A 22,235-nucleotide genomic window follows, 5' to 3' on the forward strand; every position below is an offset into this window, starting at 1 on the left:
TTGGGGCTTCAGCACTGCTGTCACCTGCAGAGCTGGTGCTCTACCTTGTGGGGAAATGTCTTTTTCTTCCTTCCTCTCTCCCTTCTCTCCCCGTACATCCTGGAGGCTGGGAACTATTCCTGAAAGCATGAGTCTGATACAAAAGAACCCTTTGAACAACAGCTCATTTATTTCCTTTTTTCCTTTACTCTTTTTTTTTTTTTTTTTTTTTAATGTATTTCAATAGCATGCATTGTTCTATGACTTACATTTGGGACTAATTCTATACACAAAGGCCTTTTCATTTAACTAGATTAGTCTTTTCATTGAATTACCCTTTCCCAATAGTAGCTCTAGGGTCTGATTCTTCTCTTTTTTACCTGGTTGCTGACAAGCTATGTGAGGACATACAATTCAGATACAATTCACACCTGTAATGAGACCTGACATTTTAAACAGATGCATTCTTTACTCTGATTTGCAGATAACTTTCTTCCACTCCCTCTTCTAGACCACCACTGCACTTCTGCACAACCCTGAAAAATACATTACGTTTGATTTTTCTTTGAATTCTTTCTTTTGGGATATATTACTGCAAATTGGTCATCTCTGACCTATCACTGCCTATGCATTTGATGAAAATAGTTTAAATTCACCTTTCAAAAGTAAACATTAAATCCCAGATTTGCACTTAGACGTATTTAAATCATTCTCCATCTATTTGATATAATAAAATCTATAAAAAGAATTTATTGATCGTAAGAAAGTTCTGTTGGCTAGAATGAAACAATGACAACACAGTTTGGGAACATAAATGCAACTGATTCCTGATCTCATTCATGACCTAGATTAAGATTCAGCACCTCTGAAGTGAACTGAAGTATACTGAGGTGAAGTACATCCTCTAAAAACACACCACCACCTCCTAATCACTGTGTTGTTTGTGTATTTTGTAACAAATTGCTAAGTTACGCAGCTTCAGGCACATGCAAATGTGATTTTCTGAGAAAGACACTTTACCAGCTAAGAGAAATCATTAACACACATGACAGTTTTAAAAAAGACAATGCTCAAGCACAGCAGAACTTTTAGACCAGCCTTACCATGCCAAATTTGCAACTTCATATACCATTTCATTTCAGCTCTACAGTTTCCTCAACAAATTTTGCAAAAAACCCTCATCCTCTAATTGTACTCGTGTGTAAATATATACACATATATGTGCTGTGGTTAAAAAAGGTGCAGAGATTCTACCAGGACTTTTGAAAGGAGAAATTAATATATAGAACTAGACTAAGCTATGCAATTTCAGCCAGAAAGTATACAAGTTATGAAGTCTAAGACCAAGGATAAAAATAGGAGCTTTATTTCCTGCTTTTGAGTCTCTTCTATCCAAACTGCTGATACTTCTTTCTTATTTTAAGTACAAGCCTGTACCTTGCCACCCTGTTCTTTTGAGAGTTTTAAAGTTCTTCTAAAAGATTTCTATGCCTTCTGATTTTTACATATTTCTACTGAATTTTCTCACATGGTTCATGTAAATAATGATTGGTTTGCACTCTTTTTTTGTGGGTGGAGAGAATTGATGGACTGTTGGTTTGACCAGTGTGGAGAGGTGGCAATTTCACCCTCCAATTCACTGTCACTTTTGCTATTCGATATATATAGTGGAGTCAGAAAATAAAATCCTCTTTTTTGGTTGTTTTTCTTCCCTCTTTTACATAACATGCATCTGTGATTTATTTTGTGTCATAGTGTGACAGTACCTAGTTTCTCAGATAGCATTTTTTTATCATACTTGCTGAAGCAGGAAAGGTGCAGCAGTATAAGCACACCCCAAAGCAGGTGTTCCAGGAGGGAGTTAATAGAAAGCTTAAGCCAGGAGTGCCAGATCTCCTCAGGAAGTGTGCTCCAGAATTAGAGAACAGTAGAACCACCTGACAACCTGGCAGGCTGTCATCATTATCTAAAAATTATGTAAAAAACGGATCATCAAACTCTCCAGGGAGGAATGCCAATAATTTGTGTAAAGGGCCAGGCTGGGGAATCACACAGCTGTCTCTGAACATGAGGTTTGGAGTCAGACAACACGCTGCCATGCCATGCCAGGCCCAGGTCTCCAGATGACTTGTGGCCATTCTGCAAATTGTACTTCACATTGAGATGAGATACCTATGAGCACTCCCAGGCACTTCCCTTCTAGAGGAGCCCAAGGCCATCGGGTCCCTCTTCTCCCTAAAATCAGCCCTGCCAGGCACAGCCTTACTGACATTTGCACTGCAGGCACGTTGGCTGCTCACCAAACAGCACCCAGCATTCCAGACTATGGAACAGCTGTTTGTACAAGGCAGAATAGAGCAGCTGAGAGGCTGATTCAAGTGTACAACTGATGTGCTGGGAACACAGCACACTGCACAGCAATGTGTGACTGTGTGGAGTGCAGCAAGCCCAGGGGAAGTGAGCGCTACTGCACAGAGAAGTCCTTTGTGTAATGAGTAGTACTTGCTCTTTACAGAGAATATTAACTGCCTGACACTTCTAAATGCATCAAAAGATAATCCAAAAGAGTATTGGTAAATTGTATATTCTGGGTCAAAGCATTTTCACAAACTCCAGATGTCCCCATTTTATTGCTAAACCACTTGCGTAGATGTTTCTGCTTATTTCTACATAGGAGCTTACTCATTTCCTTCTGGCATAAATCCAGCACTGCTGGAAACCTTCTCTTTCTCAGAAAGTCTTCCAAACATGTGTGTGCCAAGCAAGGCAGCACATCTTAAGCAAAAATATATATTTAATCATTGCTTCAAGATTTTAAATCCAAAATGGACAAATGTGATTGCTGTGATCTTCCCAATAACAGAGCCTGGAAATTTCCTTATGTGCTTCAGGTATTAAGCCCACACCAGTTGCATGTGAGCAGGCAAAACCAAAATCACAGAATCATGGAATATTTTGGGTTATAAGGAACCACAAAGACCATTTCATCACAACCCTCCTGCCATGGACAGGGAACCTTCCACTAATGTCTTTCCAGAAAGTCTGGAAAATGTTCCAAAATGTCTTTCCAGGTCCTACTGATTAAGAAGGAAGGACACTATCCCTTGCCTTGATCATTGGCTTTTCATGAAAGCTCAGAGTAAATAAAAATATTCAGGTCACTTTCAGGACTCTGATATTGACATAAGCATTGATTCCTGGGGCTGCCAGGTAGCCCTGCAGTTCAAGTTATTTTGGAGCATTTCAAAGAAATGCTGTCCTTTCTAATTGTTTCCGCATTTATGATTGTTCTGTGCCTGTCATATAGTCATCAGAGTGATTTTGAGGGGGAAAAACCCCACAAAATGGTAAATAATTACTAACAGCTTGAGGGTTAATAGAGACTGGAAATTCCTTTCATAGCTAAGATGCAGAGCAGTGGGGTTTTATTTTTGTTTTAAATATTCCCATCCAGATTTTAATGGGTGTTCTGACAGTGGTCCCAAGGATTGTATGTGCACCCTCCTTTGCAAAACACTCACCAGAACCCCTGACTCAGACTCCTGTGACAACACTTGCAGGCTTCTCTTTTTGTAATTGACATGCAAACAAGACCTGCCTGCCACAGAGTGTTGTCTTGTTGTTTCATTCCATGGCTGCAGACTGATCACATCACCTCTGCTTCTCTCTGACCACAGTCTAAGTCTGAGGCTATTTCCTCATAGGGAGCACAGGGTCTTTTCCATAAGCAGCAAAAGATTTTTACTCAGAGTTAACCCACAGAAGTAACTCAAAGGCTGAATAACAGGAAATTTTATTGTTGAAACAATTATACTAGATTGATAAATGCAAAGTTTCAACAGAGAACTGCTGTTTCAGACCGTGTGTTTCACAAACACAAATTCAGCTGTTTCCCAACTCCACTGAAATTACACCCATTTCCTGCAGGATTAAGAACAGGTCCTACTCTCAGGTCTCCTTGGCACATGATCGTGCGGCACAAAGGGAATTGGCACTCAGCACTATCACTGTCATGTCCAAAGAGCAGACCTCTCATTTCTAGGACTAAGGGCAGAATAATTTCATAGAGCACATCAAACCTTTACAACTGGCAAACAAGGTTCTCAAAATGCATTTGCAAGGAGGTACAGAAGATGAAAAAGGGGTCATTAAAAATATAGCAGTATCTCTGAAAAAGTCACTGGATGCTTGCAACCAGAGAGGTTTCTGACCAAGTTGTCCTGGGATCCAAATGCAGCAACAATTACGGTTCATGCATATTTAATGACTGTTAAATGAACAGGTAATATATCTGATAAAGGCTGGCCTAGTTGAGCGTATTACTGAAGTTTAGCTACCACAAACCCAAAACTTAAGGAAAGCAATGTGCCTTTTTAAGCTTTGGACTGGTTAAGAACAGTGTCGTTTATATACATACCTCTTTGCTGTCATAATACATTGTTTCTTCCATTTTCTATGGACTATAGCAACAAACTTTATTGCTCTCTCCAAATTAGTGTTTCCTAGCCCACTGCACTAACAACTACTCAGGAACATTTTCAGTGCAAATGAGCAGTTCAGGCTTTAAAAGAGATTCCATGTGGTCATATAAACCCAATTACTTACATTTATTTTTTACATTTCTGCTCTTGCTGGCAGTTGTTTATACATCTGAGTATTCCTCTGATATCCCATCACCACCAAACCTGTATGTTGACTGGTTTTGTATATGCTTGTTGTCACAGCACAGGTGGGAAAATAAGCATAGGGAGACAAAATATATAGAATATATAGGACAAAAATAATTTAAAAATAAGATACTGAAACCCTAAAAACACTGATCAGAGAGCTCTTAAAAATCAAACTCTAGCCTTCCACTTTGTCAAGACAGATTTCTGAAATGAGCCATTTGTGTCCATTACCAATTCCCTTCATACAGAATAATACGCAGCGTGATTCCTAGCCAACACTGGGAACTGGGGCCCAGCCCGAGCTGGCTGGGTTTGGCCCCGGTGCCGGTGAAGCCTGCGCTCGGCTCCGCTCCGCCCGCCCGGGGCGCTGGGCGAGCGCTGAGCTCCGCCGGGCCCGGCCCTCCGCGGAAACCTCCGCCCGCGGGCAGGGAGGGGGAGACCGGGGAGAGGAAGACAAGGAGGCGGGGAAGAGCGGGAGAAGAGCGGCGGACGGCGGTCCCGGCGGCGGGAGTGGCCCCGGGCGCGGTGCGGGGAGGCCGGGCCAGCTCCGGGGAGGCCGGGCCAGCTCCGGGAACCATTGCTCCGCGGGGAATCTTCCCCTCCGCCCGGGACAATAGGGGCCCGGGCGGCCGCGATGGACTCCGGCAGCGAGACCCACGAACTCAACGGGACGGCGGAGGGCGCGGAGTCGGCGGCCGAGGAGCAGGTGAGGGCCGGGGCCGGCGGGGCGGGAGGACCTGGCGCCCGCGTCCTTCCCGGCGCCGTGTCCATTCCGTCGCGTCCCTCCCGAGGCCGGGCGGGACGGGGACTCCGCGAGATGCGGTGGTGGTCGGTGCTGCTCGGTTATCGCTGGGATTTTACCTGCCTTCCGTGCACTCCGCGCCGGTCCTGCTGGAAGGCCGCTGCGCGGGTCCGTGTGCCCGGGCACGGCCGGGCAGAGCACCCCCGGCCGCTCCTGGCTCCTACAGCTGTCACCTGTCACCAGGGCCCTCCTCGCCCGGGGCCAGCCCGCAGCTCGCCGCACCTGCTGGGCTTTGCCCACCCAGCTGGCTTGGGAGAGGATATCCGCGCAGAATAAGCAGTTACAAAACTAGGTGGAATTAGTGAAGTAGTTGTGCCTGTATGGTTAATTTCCATGCAGTAATCAAAATAAAAACAAGAATACCCAGCTTTTTCCTTCTATGTGTAGTCAAAACATCACCAGACATCCTCACTGGGAAATATCCATCTGCATTCTGTTAAGTATAAAGGATGTTTGTGGAACATGCCATTTATCTGAAGAAAACAGATGGGTAAAAGAGTGGCTTTTATCTTGTTTTGGAAAGGACTAAACTCTAAAGGCAACTCTTACTCCAGTCTAAGTCTCTGCCACACAGAAACCACTGTACTAAACCCTCTTCTGTGTCACTGGTAATGTTCTGGTTACAGACAGGCTGGGCTGATTGTGTAGCACATCTGTCCTTCCTCCAGCTCTCCTTCCTTGACAAACCCTTGGAGTCATGAATATGAAACCAAGAAAAATAAAAATCTGTTTTTAATAAATCCTGGAAATCCTACCTAAAGTTAATCAAGGCTGGGATATGCAAGTCAAACTGGTGGTCTGGAGTGGTTTCCTCTAAACCTCTGACTTCTCAGGAGATCTCTCATTTTCTTGACGCAGCTTTGTGATTGCATCACAAGTACTCTTGATAGGTTTTTTTTTCCCAGTGTGGTCTGCTCCAAGAATTTTTCAGCAACTTTCCTGTTTTACTTCATCTTCAGTTGCAAGCAACCCTCATTTTGTTACATCTTTCCCATCAAAATCCAAGTTCTCATTAAGTGCCATATAAAGAATAAGCAGTGAGACATGCTATTCCAGTGTTTTAAATGTATACAGTGGCACTTCAGTGAACTTCATAAACACTTTTTAAATTTTCTCACACACTCACACACACAAAAGTATATGCAAGGTAAAACAGATGGGGACAGATTTTTCAAAAACCCATCTCTGAATAGAAGATACCTTAAAAAATCTGCCAGTGTTCACAATTCACACAAACAAAAGAACACCCCAGCTCAGCAGCCACCTAAACCTGGAGAGACCATCTGCAGCTGCCTAGATCTTCTGTATTGGAGTCAAAAGTGTGTCTGCTTTGAGGAATGCTCACAGGCATTGGAACATGGGTCACTCTTGTTTCCTTCCCGCCCATCCCAGCACCTGTCCTTTCCTGAAAACAGACTCTCTTGCACACCTTCACCACAGACCACTGCTTTCTCATGCAGAAGAGCTGACATGAAATGCAGGTGTAGTTGTTACCTTCAAAGCAATCAAAGCATAAAAATTTTTAAAAGACCAGTTAAGCTCTCCGTAGTTCTGAACAAGTGGTCACACATTGGTTTGATGTGGTTTATTTTTACTCCAGCATTCATTTGAATACATTTTTTTAGCAGTTGTCAAGCTTTTGGAAGCAAGAAATTCCTTGCTTCTAGGATTGGACTGGTGTGACGCACCTCACTAATATGCGTGATTACACCTAGCAGAAGTATCTCATCTCTTCTTCAAAAGATTTGTTCATACAAATACAGATTACAACTGTTTTTTCATCCATCTAGTTGCTCTCCTTGTTCATGGTCCATATTGAAACACTCTCCATCCTCCATGTTGTAAAATCTAGTTTAGTGTTTCCAAGATAACAGAACGTGCTAGGTGAAGGAGTTAAAGAGCTATGAAAAAGGTGAACAAGAATTGGATAGTAGAAATAAACTCTTTTAATAATGTTATTCCTAAAAATGTGTTGAAGTCCATATATGAATTCAGGAGTAATTTGGAACATGAAAGTAATTTAAAACATGGCAGTTTCTTGGCATCATACTGCAAGTAACCAGCCTGTAGGAAATTGAAATTGAAATTATTTGTTGCATATAGCCTGAAATGGTATGTTCTCATTACTCATATCAAACTGAATTTGGAGTGTTCTGTATACTCCAGATATTGATACTATTGGTGATAAGTTTTTGCTTGCATGTTTTTTAAGTAGCTAGACTAAACAAACAGTGTGTTAACCACACAAAACAGACAGTCCACAGCCGTTGTGAGAAATAGTATTGTAAGACCAAATAACTGGAATGAGTAGTAATAATGCAAGGCAGAAAAAATTATGCAGGAGCAAAGTTCTATTTAAATAGCTGTGTGGACAAATTTAAGTTACTCCTTCATTTCACAAATTTAGTTATGAGATGTGCTGATTATTTTACAGTAATTTAATGAGTACAAATATTTTAACTGGATCCTGGAACCAGTACAGCTTTAGGAAAACAGTGCTTGGCCCTCAGCAGACTGTACTTTTCCCTTTTTGAATATTAACATTTTTAGCTCTCAGGAGTCAACATGATTGCCACAGTTTTTTTCTTAATGTAGTCGTAGTTGCATGTTCTGTTTGTATAAAAGTGATTCTTCTTTAGCACGGGGTTTTGGAGCTGCTAGAAAATATATGTCTATGAAATACAAACACATGCTGAGTTTTTCCCTTTTTTCTTTTTCTTTTTCTTTTTCTTTTTTTTTTTTTTTTTTTTTTTTTTTTTTTTTTTTAATTTTTATTTTTATTTTTATTTGCCTGCAACCACAGCATGTAATTGCAGAGTTTTCACAAACTAGTTAATGTTACACTGGGTTGGTGCTTGGATAAACATGTCCTCCCTCTCCTCAAAATTAAATTTCTGTGGGAAATGAAACTGCTGATTCATTCCAGAGCCAGGGGTAGGGGTATTTCTCTGTTGAGTCTGTGCTAAACTGAACAAGTGATCTAATAATTTTTTTGAAGGATAAACCACAGAGTATCTTCTGAGGAGGTGTGTACAAATGATCCATTAGAGATAAGAAGGCCACAAGGATGGTGAAGGGCCTGGGGGGGGGGGGAAGCCTTGGTCTGTTCAGCTGGAGAAGAGGAGGCTGAGGGGAGACTCACTGGGGTCAACAACTTCCTTGTGAGTGGCAGAGGAGGGGCACTGATGTCTTTTACTGGTGACCAGTGATAGGACCTGCAGGAATAGCTGAAGTTGTGTCAGGGGGGAATTAGGGTGGATCTCAGGGAAAGGTTCTTCCCCCAGAGGGTGCTGGGCACTGCCCAGGCTCCCCAGGGAATGGTCCCGGCCCCGAGGCTGCCAGAGCTCCAGGAGCGTTTGAACAACGCTGCCAGGGATGCCCGGGGTGGGGTTGTTGGGATGTCTGTGCAGGGCCAGGGGCTGGACTGGGTGGTCCCTGCAGGTCCCTTCCAACTCAGCCTATTCTGTGATTCTGTAATCATCCATTATATGACTGATATGACTTAAATATTTTTGTTGGAAGAATATTTTTTTCATTTGTTGAATATTTTACCTGGTTGTTTTTAGATCAGCAAGATCTCTGAGTTGGAGGGGAAGTCTAACTTCAGAGTGGCCATATATGGCCCTTTGCAATTTCAGTGTGTAGGTGATGGAGATATGGATAGAAATTCTACAACTATAAGTGTTATTAAATACTGGTTCAAAGTTGCTAGTTCAATCCTGTAACTGTAGGTTTGATCTTAGAAAAAAACCAAAAGTTCTGAAATGGTGTTCTATTTTAGTCCTGTATTATTCCTTTAATGTCTGATCCATCTCTTTTTTGATTTAACTGGAATTTTTTCCAAATACAAAATTTCCCCTCAAAGATCTGGAAAAATTAGCCATGTCATATTTTTTCTGAAAGAGTAATACTTCAAAACTGTAGTAAATTACTTCTTAAACAAAATTGCTTTTTAGCATATTTTTAACAGTTCTGATTGGGAAGAATATTGCAGAACACAGTAAAGAGCAGCCCCACTAAGTTCAGTATGGCTCAGCTTTAGTTCTGTACAGTTTCATTATTATTTAGCAAGTTTCCATTGTTTTATAATTCAGACTTATTCCTAAACACGAGATTTTCAGGAAGCTTGCTCTATGGCATTACAAACGCAGAGGTCATTCTGGTCCATTCTCATTTTCAATGAAGGCTGTTGGCCCATAAAATAACTAACCCCAAATAGAAAGAAAACTGCTGTAATCTTTTCTATAACAATTTACTGTGTTTAGCAAAGATACTTTATTGTTTTCAAATATTTGCATTTTCAGTGCTGTTTCCTTCCTGTTGAACCACCAGGTGGGAATTAGCTGCGAGTCATGAAACTCAGCACCTAAGGACATTTGCTGCAGAGCCGCTTGTTATTTGCATTTTAATAAATGTAACCAATAAATCCTTTCTGTATTTCAAAGGGACTCAGTTTTTCTGGGTGTACCATTGAAATGGGGAACGAAGCAAAGCAGATGCAGAGTCTGTACTATCACAGAGGGATTGTGAACCAGTACCATACAATCTTGGAGTGAAGGTTCCGTCTTACAGAACCAAAAATGTGCCCATTTATGACATGGCATTGTAGCTTTATCCTTGCAGAGTGCAGTGCTCTGGGCAAGCAAACAGCCCCTGCTTATGTGAGGAGACCTAGAGTGGTACTGCCTTTGGGGCCAGCACCATGTCACTGTGAAAATCAGCTCTTCCATGGGATTCTTCCAGCAAGAGGGAGAGGCTTTTCACTCCTGTCCTTTGTCTAACTGTGTATAGACCAGTAGGGCAGGTTGTTGTGCTGTGAAGCTGAAGCTTTGCAGCACTGGGGACCTGAAGACAGGCAGGGAATACTGCAGGGAATGGAGTCCCAGCTGCACATAGCTCTTACACACATGTGAACGCACGTGCTGGCTTTGCTCAAACTCCTTTGGAGACACAAACATGAGGGCTTAGCTTGTCTCTGCCAAGGAATTTGAATGTTGAATGTGTGTGGGGAGGTGTTTTGGTTGCACCGAGACTGAAGCAGGTCTCGTGCAATGCATACTGCTCTTTAGCCAAGTGACACCTGCAGGAAAAGGATTCCTTTACCGGTATCCTAGAAAATCTCCAGACATTCCACTGTCCCTCTCCATGGCCCTGCGGGTGATCACAGCACAGTAAGTGTTTGGTGCTGTGGGCTGCACATGTTGCTGCATGCCTGGAATTCCCCTGATACCTTAAAGACACATAACCAAGTTCTACTATAATTTCTGTTGTACAGATTGTCACTCTCCTGACAATCTGGTAACATCTCTTCTTTCATTACCTGTGTATATATTGCTGTGTAACACACAGTCTGATCTTAAAAAGTGCCCATTTAGTACTGACTGCATCAGCTTCAATACCTCTGGTAGTGGCCTTCAGCTTGCCCCCAAGAAGACAAGGCTAATTTGCTCTTTTTTTTTTTAATTTTTGTTTTATGGTTTTCCAGCATCAGTCAGGAGACAGGAAGTGAATGTTTCTAGGGTTTTCATGATTACAGGTCATTTTTCCTGGTGAAGGCAAGATCAAAGGTTGAGAAAAAGCTCTGACATTTGCTGCTGCCCTATGACACTCAGTCAAATATTTAGGCTAGTGATGGATGACAACGTGTCTGGTGAAAACAGGTCAAGTTTGGTATTTAAATACCCTGAAAAAACTGGCAGTGTGTACATGAATATCTACCCTGTTTAAAAGGAGGCTTTTAGGTCTGGACTGTGGCAAGCTTGGCTTGGGAGTTGATAATGTTTAGTGCTGCTGAGGAGAGTAATTAGAGTGTGTCTTCTGCATTTGAGCTAACCTGCAAAGCCAGACTCCTTTCACAGAAGACAGCTAGAATAAGCTTACTTTTCATATATTTGTCTATTATTTTTAAAGTCTAGAAGTAAGAGCAGAAGTAATGAAATTCCTAACCTGTTCAGTGACAGCAGGATAGAGGATCACTTACTCTTCTTTCCTCGTGGAGTTGGGCAGCTAAATCTAACCTAGTTACCCTAATCTGCATCTAATCCATAGAGAAATAGGCACCTCTGGGAGACAAGCAGTCAAATTTCAAGTCAGGTCACATGAATCATCATCAGGAAACACTCATATATTCATCCCATTGGTTTAACTAGCCCTAAGTTTGGCCTACAGTTGGTTTTTATTTTCTTGTTTGTTTGCAAAGCAATTTAAAAAAACAAACAAATGAAAAACCACCCAAAACCAGCTGATGTGAAAATGGGGAAAGAAAGATTCCCTTGTAATTGGGCAATTCTTGGCAACAACACATCATATGATAGTTAAGTGGAAAAACATCTGTGTACGGGTGTATGGATGGCCCTGGACAGTGGCATGGCGGAGGAAGGAGTAATAAGGAAAGGAGAGCAAGCAAAGCTCACACAGTGGCCAACTTCAATCAGTCCTTAAAAGAAGACTCATGAGTAATGAAGGAACTTTTTGGGTATGTAAAGAGAGAAAGTGAATTTAATAAATATCTGTATTTTTAAGTGTGCCTTCAGGAGTAAATTAGTCACAACAACCTGTTGTTTGCTGGATTGTGTTATGGTGGTTTTACCCTCCCAATTTTTTCTCCGTGTAAACTTTTCAGCCTTTCCAGCCTCTTCTTTTCCCAGGGTAGAAACATGCTGACTGTTTAGACTGATCCTATAGGCAAGCTGTAAAAAGTGCCAAAGGGCAGTAGAAGCAGGCACTGTTTTCTGCCCTCCTTCTGGAGGCCAGGGGTAACAGTGGGTAAACTGCACAGAAGATCTCAGCACTGCTGTGGCTCTGCCCTTATGATCACAGGAATCACTTGGTGGGCCAAGTGATGTCTCACTGACCACCAATTGAGACGTGAATAATCATTTTCCTCTCTGCTGGCTCCAGCGCAGAAGGTGGCAGTGGTTCCAAAGGAACAGACCCATCAACATCAACCACTACGCCAACAAGAAGAGTGCGGCCGAGAGCATGCTGGACATCGCCCTGCTGATGGCCAATGCCTCCCAGCTCAAAGCTGTCATGGAGCAAGGGCCCTCTTTTTCCTTCTACGTCCCGCTGATCATTCTCATCAGTCTGTCGCTCACCCTGCAAATTATAGTGGGAGTGCTCCTGATATTCCTTGGTAGGTAGCAGCAGCAAGAACCACTGACTTGTATTTTTCTTCTAGGACACGGCCTATAAGATGGCAAATAAACACACCCTTTGCTTTTAAAAAGCATTTACCTCAGAACCAATTCAGGTTGGGATCACAGAATCATTTAGGTTGGAAAAGACCTCTAAGATCATGTAGTCCAAAAGTTAACCCAGCATTGCCCTGTTTGCCACTAAACCATGTACATAAACATCACAATTGGACATCTTTTAATTATCTCCGGGGGTGGTGACTCAACCACTTCCCTGGGTAGACTGTTCCAATGCTTGACAGCCTTTTTAGTGAAGAAATTTGTCCTAATATCCAAAAATACAGATTTTCTCTTGAAACCATAGAAATACTGCAACAAAGGGAGGAAGGCTAACTTTATGTGAAATCTTCAATTTTTATCACCTTCCTCCTACTAATTTGCCCGTACTATGAATATTTTTTCCTCTAGAAAGCCTGAGGAGGAAGGAAAGTTATGAAATACTGTAAAAGAAACATCAGTAGGCCAGATAGGATAATGCAGTCTATCCAGTTTCATAAAAATGTTTTTGGCAAGACCTGTTACTTAATCTTATGACTGAAATGTATTTCTTCCATATCATGTAAGAAAATATTGTGAATGTGGAACTCCAAAAGGAAAGTGAAAGTAAAAATGTCCATCGTCATGTTGGTGTGGCATGTTATCTTTAGCTTGGCTATGTTGCAATCAAACTGCATCTACCATTGCCCACCTGGAATAAATGACACTGCCATTGGTAGGAAACAGCTGTGGATCATTTCTGCTAGTGATATGGGATCATTTATTCTCATAATGTTTTTCAAATCTCATCCTTTACCTTAACGGGAACTGACCTAGGGCCTAATGTAACTGAAAAGAGTTCACACATGGCATGAAAAAAAACCAACCTGTTGATGCTGGCAGGTGTGGGAAGTGAGTAATGGAAAAATCAGCAAAATACTTCTATGTTCCTCGGTTGAAGGCATCTCCCTGGTTGCTTCAGCAGGCTTTGAGGCTGTAAACAAGCTCCCTTCTTTTGGGCAATAATTTCTCAGTATATAATGAGAAATTAGATACTGCTTTTTAATGCTTGTTTCTGCAAGACACTGCTGAAACCGATTGAATTACTATTAGGTTACGGGCTACATGTTCCGTTGGTTCGCTGGTCGGAGACAGGGACAACACACACACCTCAAAGCTCCATGAGACAAACAGCATGTTCTGGTGTCTAAACCTAGTATATATAGGGAATTTGAAAACCCTGGTCTCAACTGCTGATTGGTCTGATCCTCACACAGCCCAGCTCCTGACCAGTGAGATGTCTGCAGCTTAGGATGGAACATAATCGGTTGAGGTTCCTGCCTGTCAACCCAGGGGCCAGTTTATGGAACCAGTTGGGTTTCTTATTTATAGCCAAATTAATTGCCTGGTACAAGCCAACTTGTACTGTGACAAATTGCTGTCAATTTTATCTTTGTCACATTGAGGGTAGCAGAGGCCTTGGCTTATGGTGATGCACTCTTGGAGCAGTGTTGTCCTGCTGAGATCGAAGACTGGAAATAGGGCATGAAGGTATGAAGATAGGCATCAGAGCAAGAACTTGCTTTTCACAATGTATATTTTATCGTTTTGGCATGCAGGAATAGTTTGTTTCTGTCCAACCATGAAATTCTGTCTCTTCAAGCTCTCACACAGCCAAACAAAAGTCTGTGCTACCATCCAGTTTCTTTCCTTGAGTCAGGGTTTTATCCTGGAAGCTACCAGTTCTCACAGTTTCTACTAGGTATTAAAAGCTTTTCCTCCTTCTAAAGAGCCTTTCACGAAAACAATGTGAGAAATGTTCAGCAAACTTGTTCTTGGAAGTGATTTAGTGACCTTAACTTTTTGGAAGAAAAGCAAAGAATGTCTTGAAATAGTTTCAGTGGCATGAAATCATAGTAATCCACTATAATAATATACTTAAAGAATAACTGTTCTTAAGATTCACAAACACACTCATCTTAAGTGCTGTAATTACAAAGATAGGATTACTGTAATTCTACTTAAAAGTTTAGAGCTCTTCCTAAACTGACAAGTATTACTTGTCTTCTCTGACCCTCCTTCGGACAAAGGGACAGCTCTGAAAGTGACAGTTTGCCTTTCAGCATGATTGCTTTTAACTTACATAACAGGTTAGGCCATTATTGCCTTTCCATTTTTATCCAACTGTCTCAAATTCTCTTATTCCATGTTTCAGAACTAATGATTCAGTTTCATTTATTCTTCATTCACATGGCAGTACTTAGAGTCCTTCCAGGCCTTGTTGGGGTGCAAGCATCCACATGCCTCCAGATGCTTTACAGATGTGTAAACTCATTTTAAGGTTGAAGTACTACTGAACATAAATTATTTAATGCCTGCAGTGGTGTGCAGTAGCTTCTCAGGGCAGTTCCCCCACACTGTTCTTCAATGCTCTTGGCCTGTGATGTTTGACTGCCCTCCAAACAGGATTTGAGCAGATGCTCGGAATTCCTTGAAACCAAACCAGCATTATTAGGGATCCCAGGTGAACCTGGCTGTTAGCACTTCAGCATCAGGAGTGTGTTTGCAACCACTTAAGTGCTTCAACAACAAGGGGTATTGGTTCAGTGGTTCACTTCTGGAGTATGGAATAGGGTGATGATGGGACAAGCAAGTAACAAGATTTATTTTGTGTGGTAGAATCATAAGCTGTATCTCTATGTATGTGCCTATCAGAAGGAGCTCTAGGTTTTTGTTGCTGTAAAAACTTGTCTGGTATAAACTTTCACATGTTGTGCACATGCAGACACAAGCTCCAGTGATTTATGCTCTTGAGAACTTGGAGTCTCAACAGACAAAACCCATTCTCAAAACATGCTCCAGAATTCATCAGCACTCACTCCATCAGCATCAAAGGAATGTAGCCAAATGTCTCAGCTGCAGGGCCCTTGCTGCTAGAGAACAGAGACAGGAAACTGTTGGGTTTTCACATGGTGTTTCAGTGGGTGTGATAGTATTTGGTCAAAGTTGGACCTAATGACCTTGGAGGTCTTTTCCAGCCTTAATGATTCTACGATGCCAGGCAAGTGCCCCAGACTTCTCACTGTCTTAAACCAAACCTATTATCAGCCCAATGTAACTAATTTGCATGCTATCACAAAGCCTGGAATCAAAGCTTACACTACATTAATGCTTGTGTGAGCCTCCCTCACTCCCTTTAGCAGTTCAACCAAAAAACAGCTGCAAGAAACAAAGGAAAATGTTAACACAACAGATGCTCTCTGTAGAAAGGACTGCAGCTACACTGCTCTGGCATGTCCCACTGTTTAACAGATAGAGTACCCTTGCTTTATAAAAATAGAATCAGGGCAAAAGCAGGGAGTACAAGGGAATACAAGCTGGGGAAGGGCACCAGTACAGAAAAAATCCAGTGCTGGTAATGAGATTTGTAGCATTTTAACTAGGAAATTTAACTTCATCCTGTCAGGGCTTTAAGCTTCATGTATCCAAGACTGAAATAATTTTTAAATGCTTAAAGTCTGCAACAAAGCTAGGCTTCAAAACATCAAGAACTCGAAAGATTTCTAGTGATGTAAGTGCATCCATTACTTCCCATGTGTCTCCACAGAGATTAGATGCTAATTACTGGAAGTTAATGAGCTCCTTGTGGTTACAGACCTTCCCCTTAGCACTTTCACTGACACTGCAGATTCTGACTTCCCTTTTAAATATGATCCAAATAGCTTAGCATTAGATAAATTCTGTAACTGCAGCAGTATGAAACCTTTTATTCTGGATTTTGAAATATACATATTATTAAACATTTTTTTTTCTCCTTTCTCTTTGAAGTAAAATATGACCTTAACAACCCTGCAAAACATGGAAAGCTGAATTTCCTCAACAACCTTGCAACTGGACTGGTATTCATTATAGTAGTTGTGAATATTTTTATCACTGCCTTTGGAGTGCAGAAACCAGTTGCTGAGCCAGCATCAAGACAGTAAGGACCAGGTGAGTGTGGTGTCCTGCAGCATGAGGTAGCAAGGCGCAGCATCCAGGAATGCAGGGCACACTGGGGCACTTTAGAAACAGCCACAGGCTGATCTGTACTGTTCAAGTTCTTGCAGATACCCAAGCTCACTTCCCATTAGTGCAAAAGCAGAAGCTGCTGGGAACTGGTAAGTTATTACAATGTGTTTGTGAATGTGGAGTTCAAAAGTTGATGTCAGCACATGTGTCACCCATAGGAAGTGTAAGGATTGTCCTGGCCTAGCCACTCCTTTTCCTTACTGCTGACTGAGACAATAAGGAAAATAATGTTGTTCTGCTTTCTCCAATTGCCTCTTCTTTTTTTTAAGGAAGGTTTGCATGCAGTCAGTTACTTAACACTGAAGACAGTCTGTTTCCAAGTAGCTAGGGCTGTTAAATCTGACATGTAACACTGCACATGCTGGAGCCTCCCAGTTCCTGTGCAGGCTTCAGATCGTGTGACTCCTCTGTCCTCCCCAGGACAGGGCTTTGCTCTGTGGGAGACTCAGCTCACAAAGATGAGCACTGTCACTTCACATGTGGCCATTTAGGACAATGTGGTTGCTCTACCTGCGCTTGCAGCTTTGTTCTTTACTTATACAGAAGAATAAATATAGGAATTGTGGGGATCGAACTGGGTATCTTCCTAGCATCATAGCTATGATGAGCAGATTGGGAGGAGATAAACCTAAATTATAGGCTTGTAATGCAAGAAGCACCATGATCAACATCTGCCTTTAAAATAGCACTGCTAAGTCTGTGCATGCCAACATTGCTCTGGCACTTGGTCTCCTAGATCTCAGCCCAGGGTCAGAGACCTGCTGCAGAAGGAATGACTGGGCTGACAGGCCATGGCTGCACTCTGTACTACACAGCCAGCCCGTGCAAGTAACATTACTGCTTTGTGCAAACTTCTACAGGAAACCCTTTCTCCATGAAAAAGAAGATACAAGGCCTTTAAACCGTTAATCTGTAGATGAATGGTGCAACAGAAATCTGCAACAAGAATGGGAGTCAAACCAAAATTTACCATCAGTCAAAACAGCATGGGGGGAAATGAGTGTAAAAAATTATTAGGAAAATGAAAACCTACAGTAATTTTTGTCAGGGTGTGGGTGTAATTTTCTGCTTTAACCAAAACCTGTGAAATTCTGGCAGGGAAACAAGATACTTTTAATGCATTTTCTGGCCATAGTCTCTATAAAAACACTAATAAATATTTAACTTTAACAGCAAAGAACACATAGATTATCTGAGGTATTATCCAAAATGCAGGTAGAATGTTGACTTCAGCAGTATATGTTAAAGCAGTACTGAAGCACTAACCCCAAAATTACACTGGCAAAACCAAGAGAGCTGCATGAAGGATTATTGGAATTTTAGCTGCCTTCACGGGACGAAACACACAATACCAGAGACAGAGGCAGAGACAAGGGTCTGAAATAGGCATAAGGAAGCTCAGAACAGAACCAGCAGGTGTGGGCTCCTGCCTCCATGCTCTCATACTTGCAGTTTCCTAATTAAACAGCCAAATGTGGTGTCCAGAACCTATTTTTTGCTGCAGACTTGTTAAATGTGAAAGTTCTGCATTGCTTTGGAACATTACAGCTGTTGTTTGCTCATATGTACCCATTGCCCTTGCTAAAAACATCTGATCATCTGAATGTAACCTGAAAAGTAAGTGTTTTTCAGTCTGCTGCCACAGTCTCCTCAAACCCCTGATTGAAGTGGGTGGCCACCATGTTCTGGCTTCACCTTTACTATTATGCACCCTTTTCCACAGAAAATTTAATTCCCCCTTTAAAGCAAATGTGTCATTTACTATAATTCCTGTATCACTAAAATACCAATATCTTTGTGTTTCAGAGACCTGGAGCATTCATTTTAGATGCCATTTGCAATTGAGCCAATTACACTGGACACAGTGGGGAAAGAAAAATAACTTGAAGAAGCTGGACACACCAAGCACCAAGCAGCTTTCTCAAGCTTCCAACACACTTGTATACCTGAAATTTTCCCATGTGTTAACATTTAAAATGTTCGGCATCTAAGAAAAGGTTAGCTTTGCCCCAAGGATTCTGTTTTTCTGGAATATTGGCATTTCAATTTCTGAAGAAACTTAATTTTTTTCAGAGAAGTGATATAAATTCATGAAACAAGGAAATATCATCTGGTAGCATTTCACAGGACTTTTCTTTTTACATGCCTTTGGTTTGTGTGGCAATTTGTCATTTCCACGATGGTAAGAAATGTCAGGCCTTTGATTCTGGCATGGTCATATTGTCCTTTATTTCACAGCTTGGCATCAAGCCCATGTACTCTGTAGCCCAGCAGGGCTCTTCCTTTGCAGCATATAAAGGTAGCTGTGCTTTTGCACAGCTTTTTGTTTTGCTTTTTTTTTTTCCACTCTAGCTAAAGGAAAGATGAGACAAACAGAAACAAGCAGCATTCTTTTGTCTAGTTTTGTTCACAGGTAATAATTTGTATTGTTTCTTCTGGACACACTCAAAATTTCCTGTCCTTCATGCACAGACACAAATAACCTAACTGTTAATGGTTTCTTACCATGAACTGCTATTCTGTGTATTCTGTGCATTATATTTATTTAAGTCATAGAGTAGTTTGGATTCAAGGGACCTTTAAAGGTCATCTTGTTCCATCCCCTGCCATGGGCAGGGACACCTTCCACTGTCCCCGGCTGCTCCAAGCCCTGTCCAACCTGGCCTTGGATACTTCCAGGGACCCAGGGGCAGCCACAGCTGCTCTGGGCAACCAGAGCCAGGGTCTCACCACCTTCATTGTAAAAGGTTCTTTCTTATATCAAATTTCTGGAAACTCTATTAGAAGTGCCACCTTTTCTAGGCTCAACTGGTAAACTAGAGGATCCAGGGTAAACTTTACCTGTTAAACTGGTACCAAGTGCCTGTCAGCAGCAATTCAAATGGCAAAATGAACTGAGTTTTTCTCTCTAGTTTCCTCTCTCTCTTCCCATCATTGATTGCTGCAGTTTCATTTCTTTTATGAGTTTGTGGCTAAAAGCAAAATAAATTTTTAAGTTTTTATTTTTAAATATATATAGAGAGTTATAAAAATCTTCTAGTTTCTTACCTGCTGGCTCAGGGACTTACACTTTTTCTAAATACAATATTGCTAATAATGGTGTAGGTTACAAGAATTTCTTCAGCAAAAACATTTTAGTTATTTTGTTTCCAAAGTATCATACCTGCAATCAGAAAAATCTGAGTTTTCTAGGTTGCACTTATATGTAGATGCAAGATGCAGATTTGTATGAATCAATTTTCTTGGCATCAATTTTCAAAAACTCCTTTGTACATAAGAATAGAAGATGGACTTCATGTGTCTCATCTCATTTACAGGTTTTATTACTGACCTTTCTCTTTGGTTATTCTCAAAGCCCATTGGTGTACCAGACTTTCATGTATATGTTCTGTAAGAATTACTAACAGAAAACAAATCAAACTCGTGTGATTAGCAATGGAATAGACTTTTTTTTTATTTTCTAATTTGTCTTTTGTTGCTTCATTTCCATTATAACATGTATTTAACCAGTATCCAGCAGGCAGTGGTTTAATTTTGTGGGCTGTACTAATGTAAACATAACTCAGAACAAGTTCTGAATGAGGCACTCAGGACAACTTCCTTCCTGTATTTATTTTTCACAAACCACCAACTGCTGTAGGACTCTTCATGCCCACTCGTGGTTGTCACACTTCTGATGCTGCTTCTCATGTCTTTTATTGTGATTAAGTAAGATTTGCAAAACATTCTCAGACATAAAATCTGTATTTTAAGTCTTTGAATTCTTCAGAGTTCATGTATTTTTTAGCAGACAGAGCATCTGCAAGTTGGTTTCAAGTATAAATAATTTAATCACAGGATTATTATTCTTTTAAGTCAGGTGCTGCTTTAAAATTCAGGCAAGTATTTCAGAGGGGCAGCAAACAAATACATACGTTTGACTCAATCTTGGACTCATTCTTTGCTTTGCTGTGCTTTTTCAGAGTTCTTGGTTGGAGGCAAATATCTCTTTTAAAAAGAGATCATCAATAATGAAGCGAGATGAGTTTTCCAGGCTGTGTGGGGAGCAGTTCATGCTAGGTCAGCCGTTTGCTCCTGTTTCATAAGCTCTGGGCAGGGTGAGCACTGCTCATGGTCCTTCTCATTAGTCCCTTCAGCATCCATAATAGCCTGGGCTGGGATTTTCAGCGTAGCTTACTTACTGAAGCAGGTGACAACAACCATATTTACTGGAACTCACTCTTAGTATTTGTCTTCTAAACCAGGTCACTGCTGGAGCTCATTCTGATGCTGAGTCTTATATAAAATGGGCTGAAGCAGAATACACCATCCTGGTTTCTGTATCCCCTCAGCTGCCATTCAGGTGTTTGAATTATCAACTTCTTTATCCTCAGCGAGTTTGCAGATGACGCTAAGGTTCCTGGGAGTACTGATGTGCTGTCAGGCAGGAAAGCTCCATAGTTCTATATGGAGAGGCTGGATCTGAGGCCAGTGATCTGAGGTTGAACAAGGTCAAGTGCCAAGTCCTGTCCTTGGGTCACAACAGCCCCTGCAGCTCCAGGCTGAGCCAGAGGTGCTGAAAACGGCCGGCAGGAAAGGCCCTGGGGGTGCTGGTGGCAGTGGCTGAGCAGGAGCCCAGGTGGGTCAGAAGGACTAGGGCAACTCGGGCTGTTCCAGCCCTGGTGTGGCAGCAGGGCCAGGGCAGTGCCCATCCCCTGTCCTGGACATTCTGGGGTCAGTTTTGAGCCCCTCACAACAAGAAAGAGCTGGAGTGTGTCCAGAGAAGGGAACGTAGCTGGGGAAGGGGCTGAGGGAGCTGGGAAAGGAGCTCAGTCTGGAGAAAAGGAGGCTTGGGAGGGACCTCTTGGCTTTGCACAACTCCCTGACAAGAGGGGGCAGCTGAGGGGGTTCTGGCTCTGCTCCCAGGAAACAAGGACAGAAGGAGACAGAATGGCCTCAAACTGTGCCAGGGAGGGTCAGGTTGGGCATTGGGAGGAACTGGACAGCTCCAGTTCCTGGAGCAGATGGTGTTTCTGATAAGCCCAAGAGAAGCTGAGCCCAGGTGCATTTCTCAGATCCTGGTGCAGCTTGAAAAGGGGCTTGGGGAGGCACCACCACCAGCACCCCACCACCCAGTGCATGCAGCAGTCTTGCTGGAGCCCGTTAGTATTCACAGGTGATCAACAAAGCTGAACCAGAGACAGAAGCTGAGACGTTCCCTAGAGAAAGAAGTAAACTGAAATAAATGAGAGAAGGTACTCCAGGAAAAGATAAATAACAACATGGTAACAGCAGGCCTTAGGGCAGAGTTTCCATCAGAGGCTGGATTGCATCCAAGTGCTTCAGGGTGATATGTCAGCTGTACCTGGAGCTTCACTCCTCTCCCCAGCACTAAGTATTCCCCGTCCTGACACTGGCAGTGGTGGGAGAGCAGAGGGTGCAGAAGCATAGGCAGAGCTGACCGAGCAACTTGAGCTGATTGATAACAGACAGCTCTTGGGCATGTCAGGAAGCAAACACATATTGTTGGAAGTACATCTACAGCAAAGAGACAGGAAAAAATGT

General features: G+C 42.1%; 1 protein-coding gene across 2 annotated transcripts; it reads left to right on the forward strand.

Moving 5' to 3' along the window:
• The first annotated feature begins 3,842 nt into the window (after window positions 1-3,842).
• NINJ1 (ninjurin 1) lies at window positions 3,843-20,155 on the forward strand. 2 transcript variants are annotated; one of them, XM_053989463.1, is made up of 4 exons: window positions 3,843-5,355; window positions 12,352-12,586; window positions 16,452-16,613; window positions 16,721-18,491. In XM_053989463.1, exons 1-3 carry the CDS (start codon window positions 5,284-5,286, stop codon window positions 16,604-16,606), a joined length of 462 nt encoding a protein of 153 aa, XP_053845438.1. In that variant the 5' UTR covers window positions 3,843-5,283; the 3' UTR covers window positions 16,607-16,613; window positions 16,721-18,491. The 2 variants fall into 2 exon arrangements, with proteins under 2 accessions (XP_053845438.1, XP_053845437.1); XM_053989462.1 differs by lacking the exon at window positions 16,721-18,491 and adding an exon at window positions 18,498-20,155 and having other exon boundaries at window positions 4,777-5,355.
• The last annotated feature ends 2,080 nt before the right edge of the window (window positions 20,156-22,235 follow it).

Source organism: Vidua macroura, chromosome 13 (genome assembly GCF_024509145.1).
Source record: "Vidua macroura isolate BioBank_ID:100142 chromosome 13, ASM2450914v1, whole genome shotgun sequence".
NCBI lineage: Eukaryota > Metazoa > Chordata > Aves > Passeriformes > Viduidae > Vidua > Vidua macroura.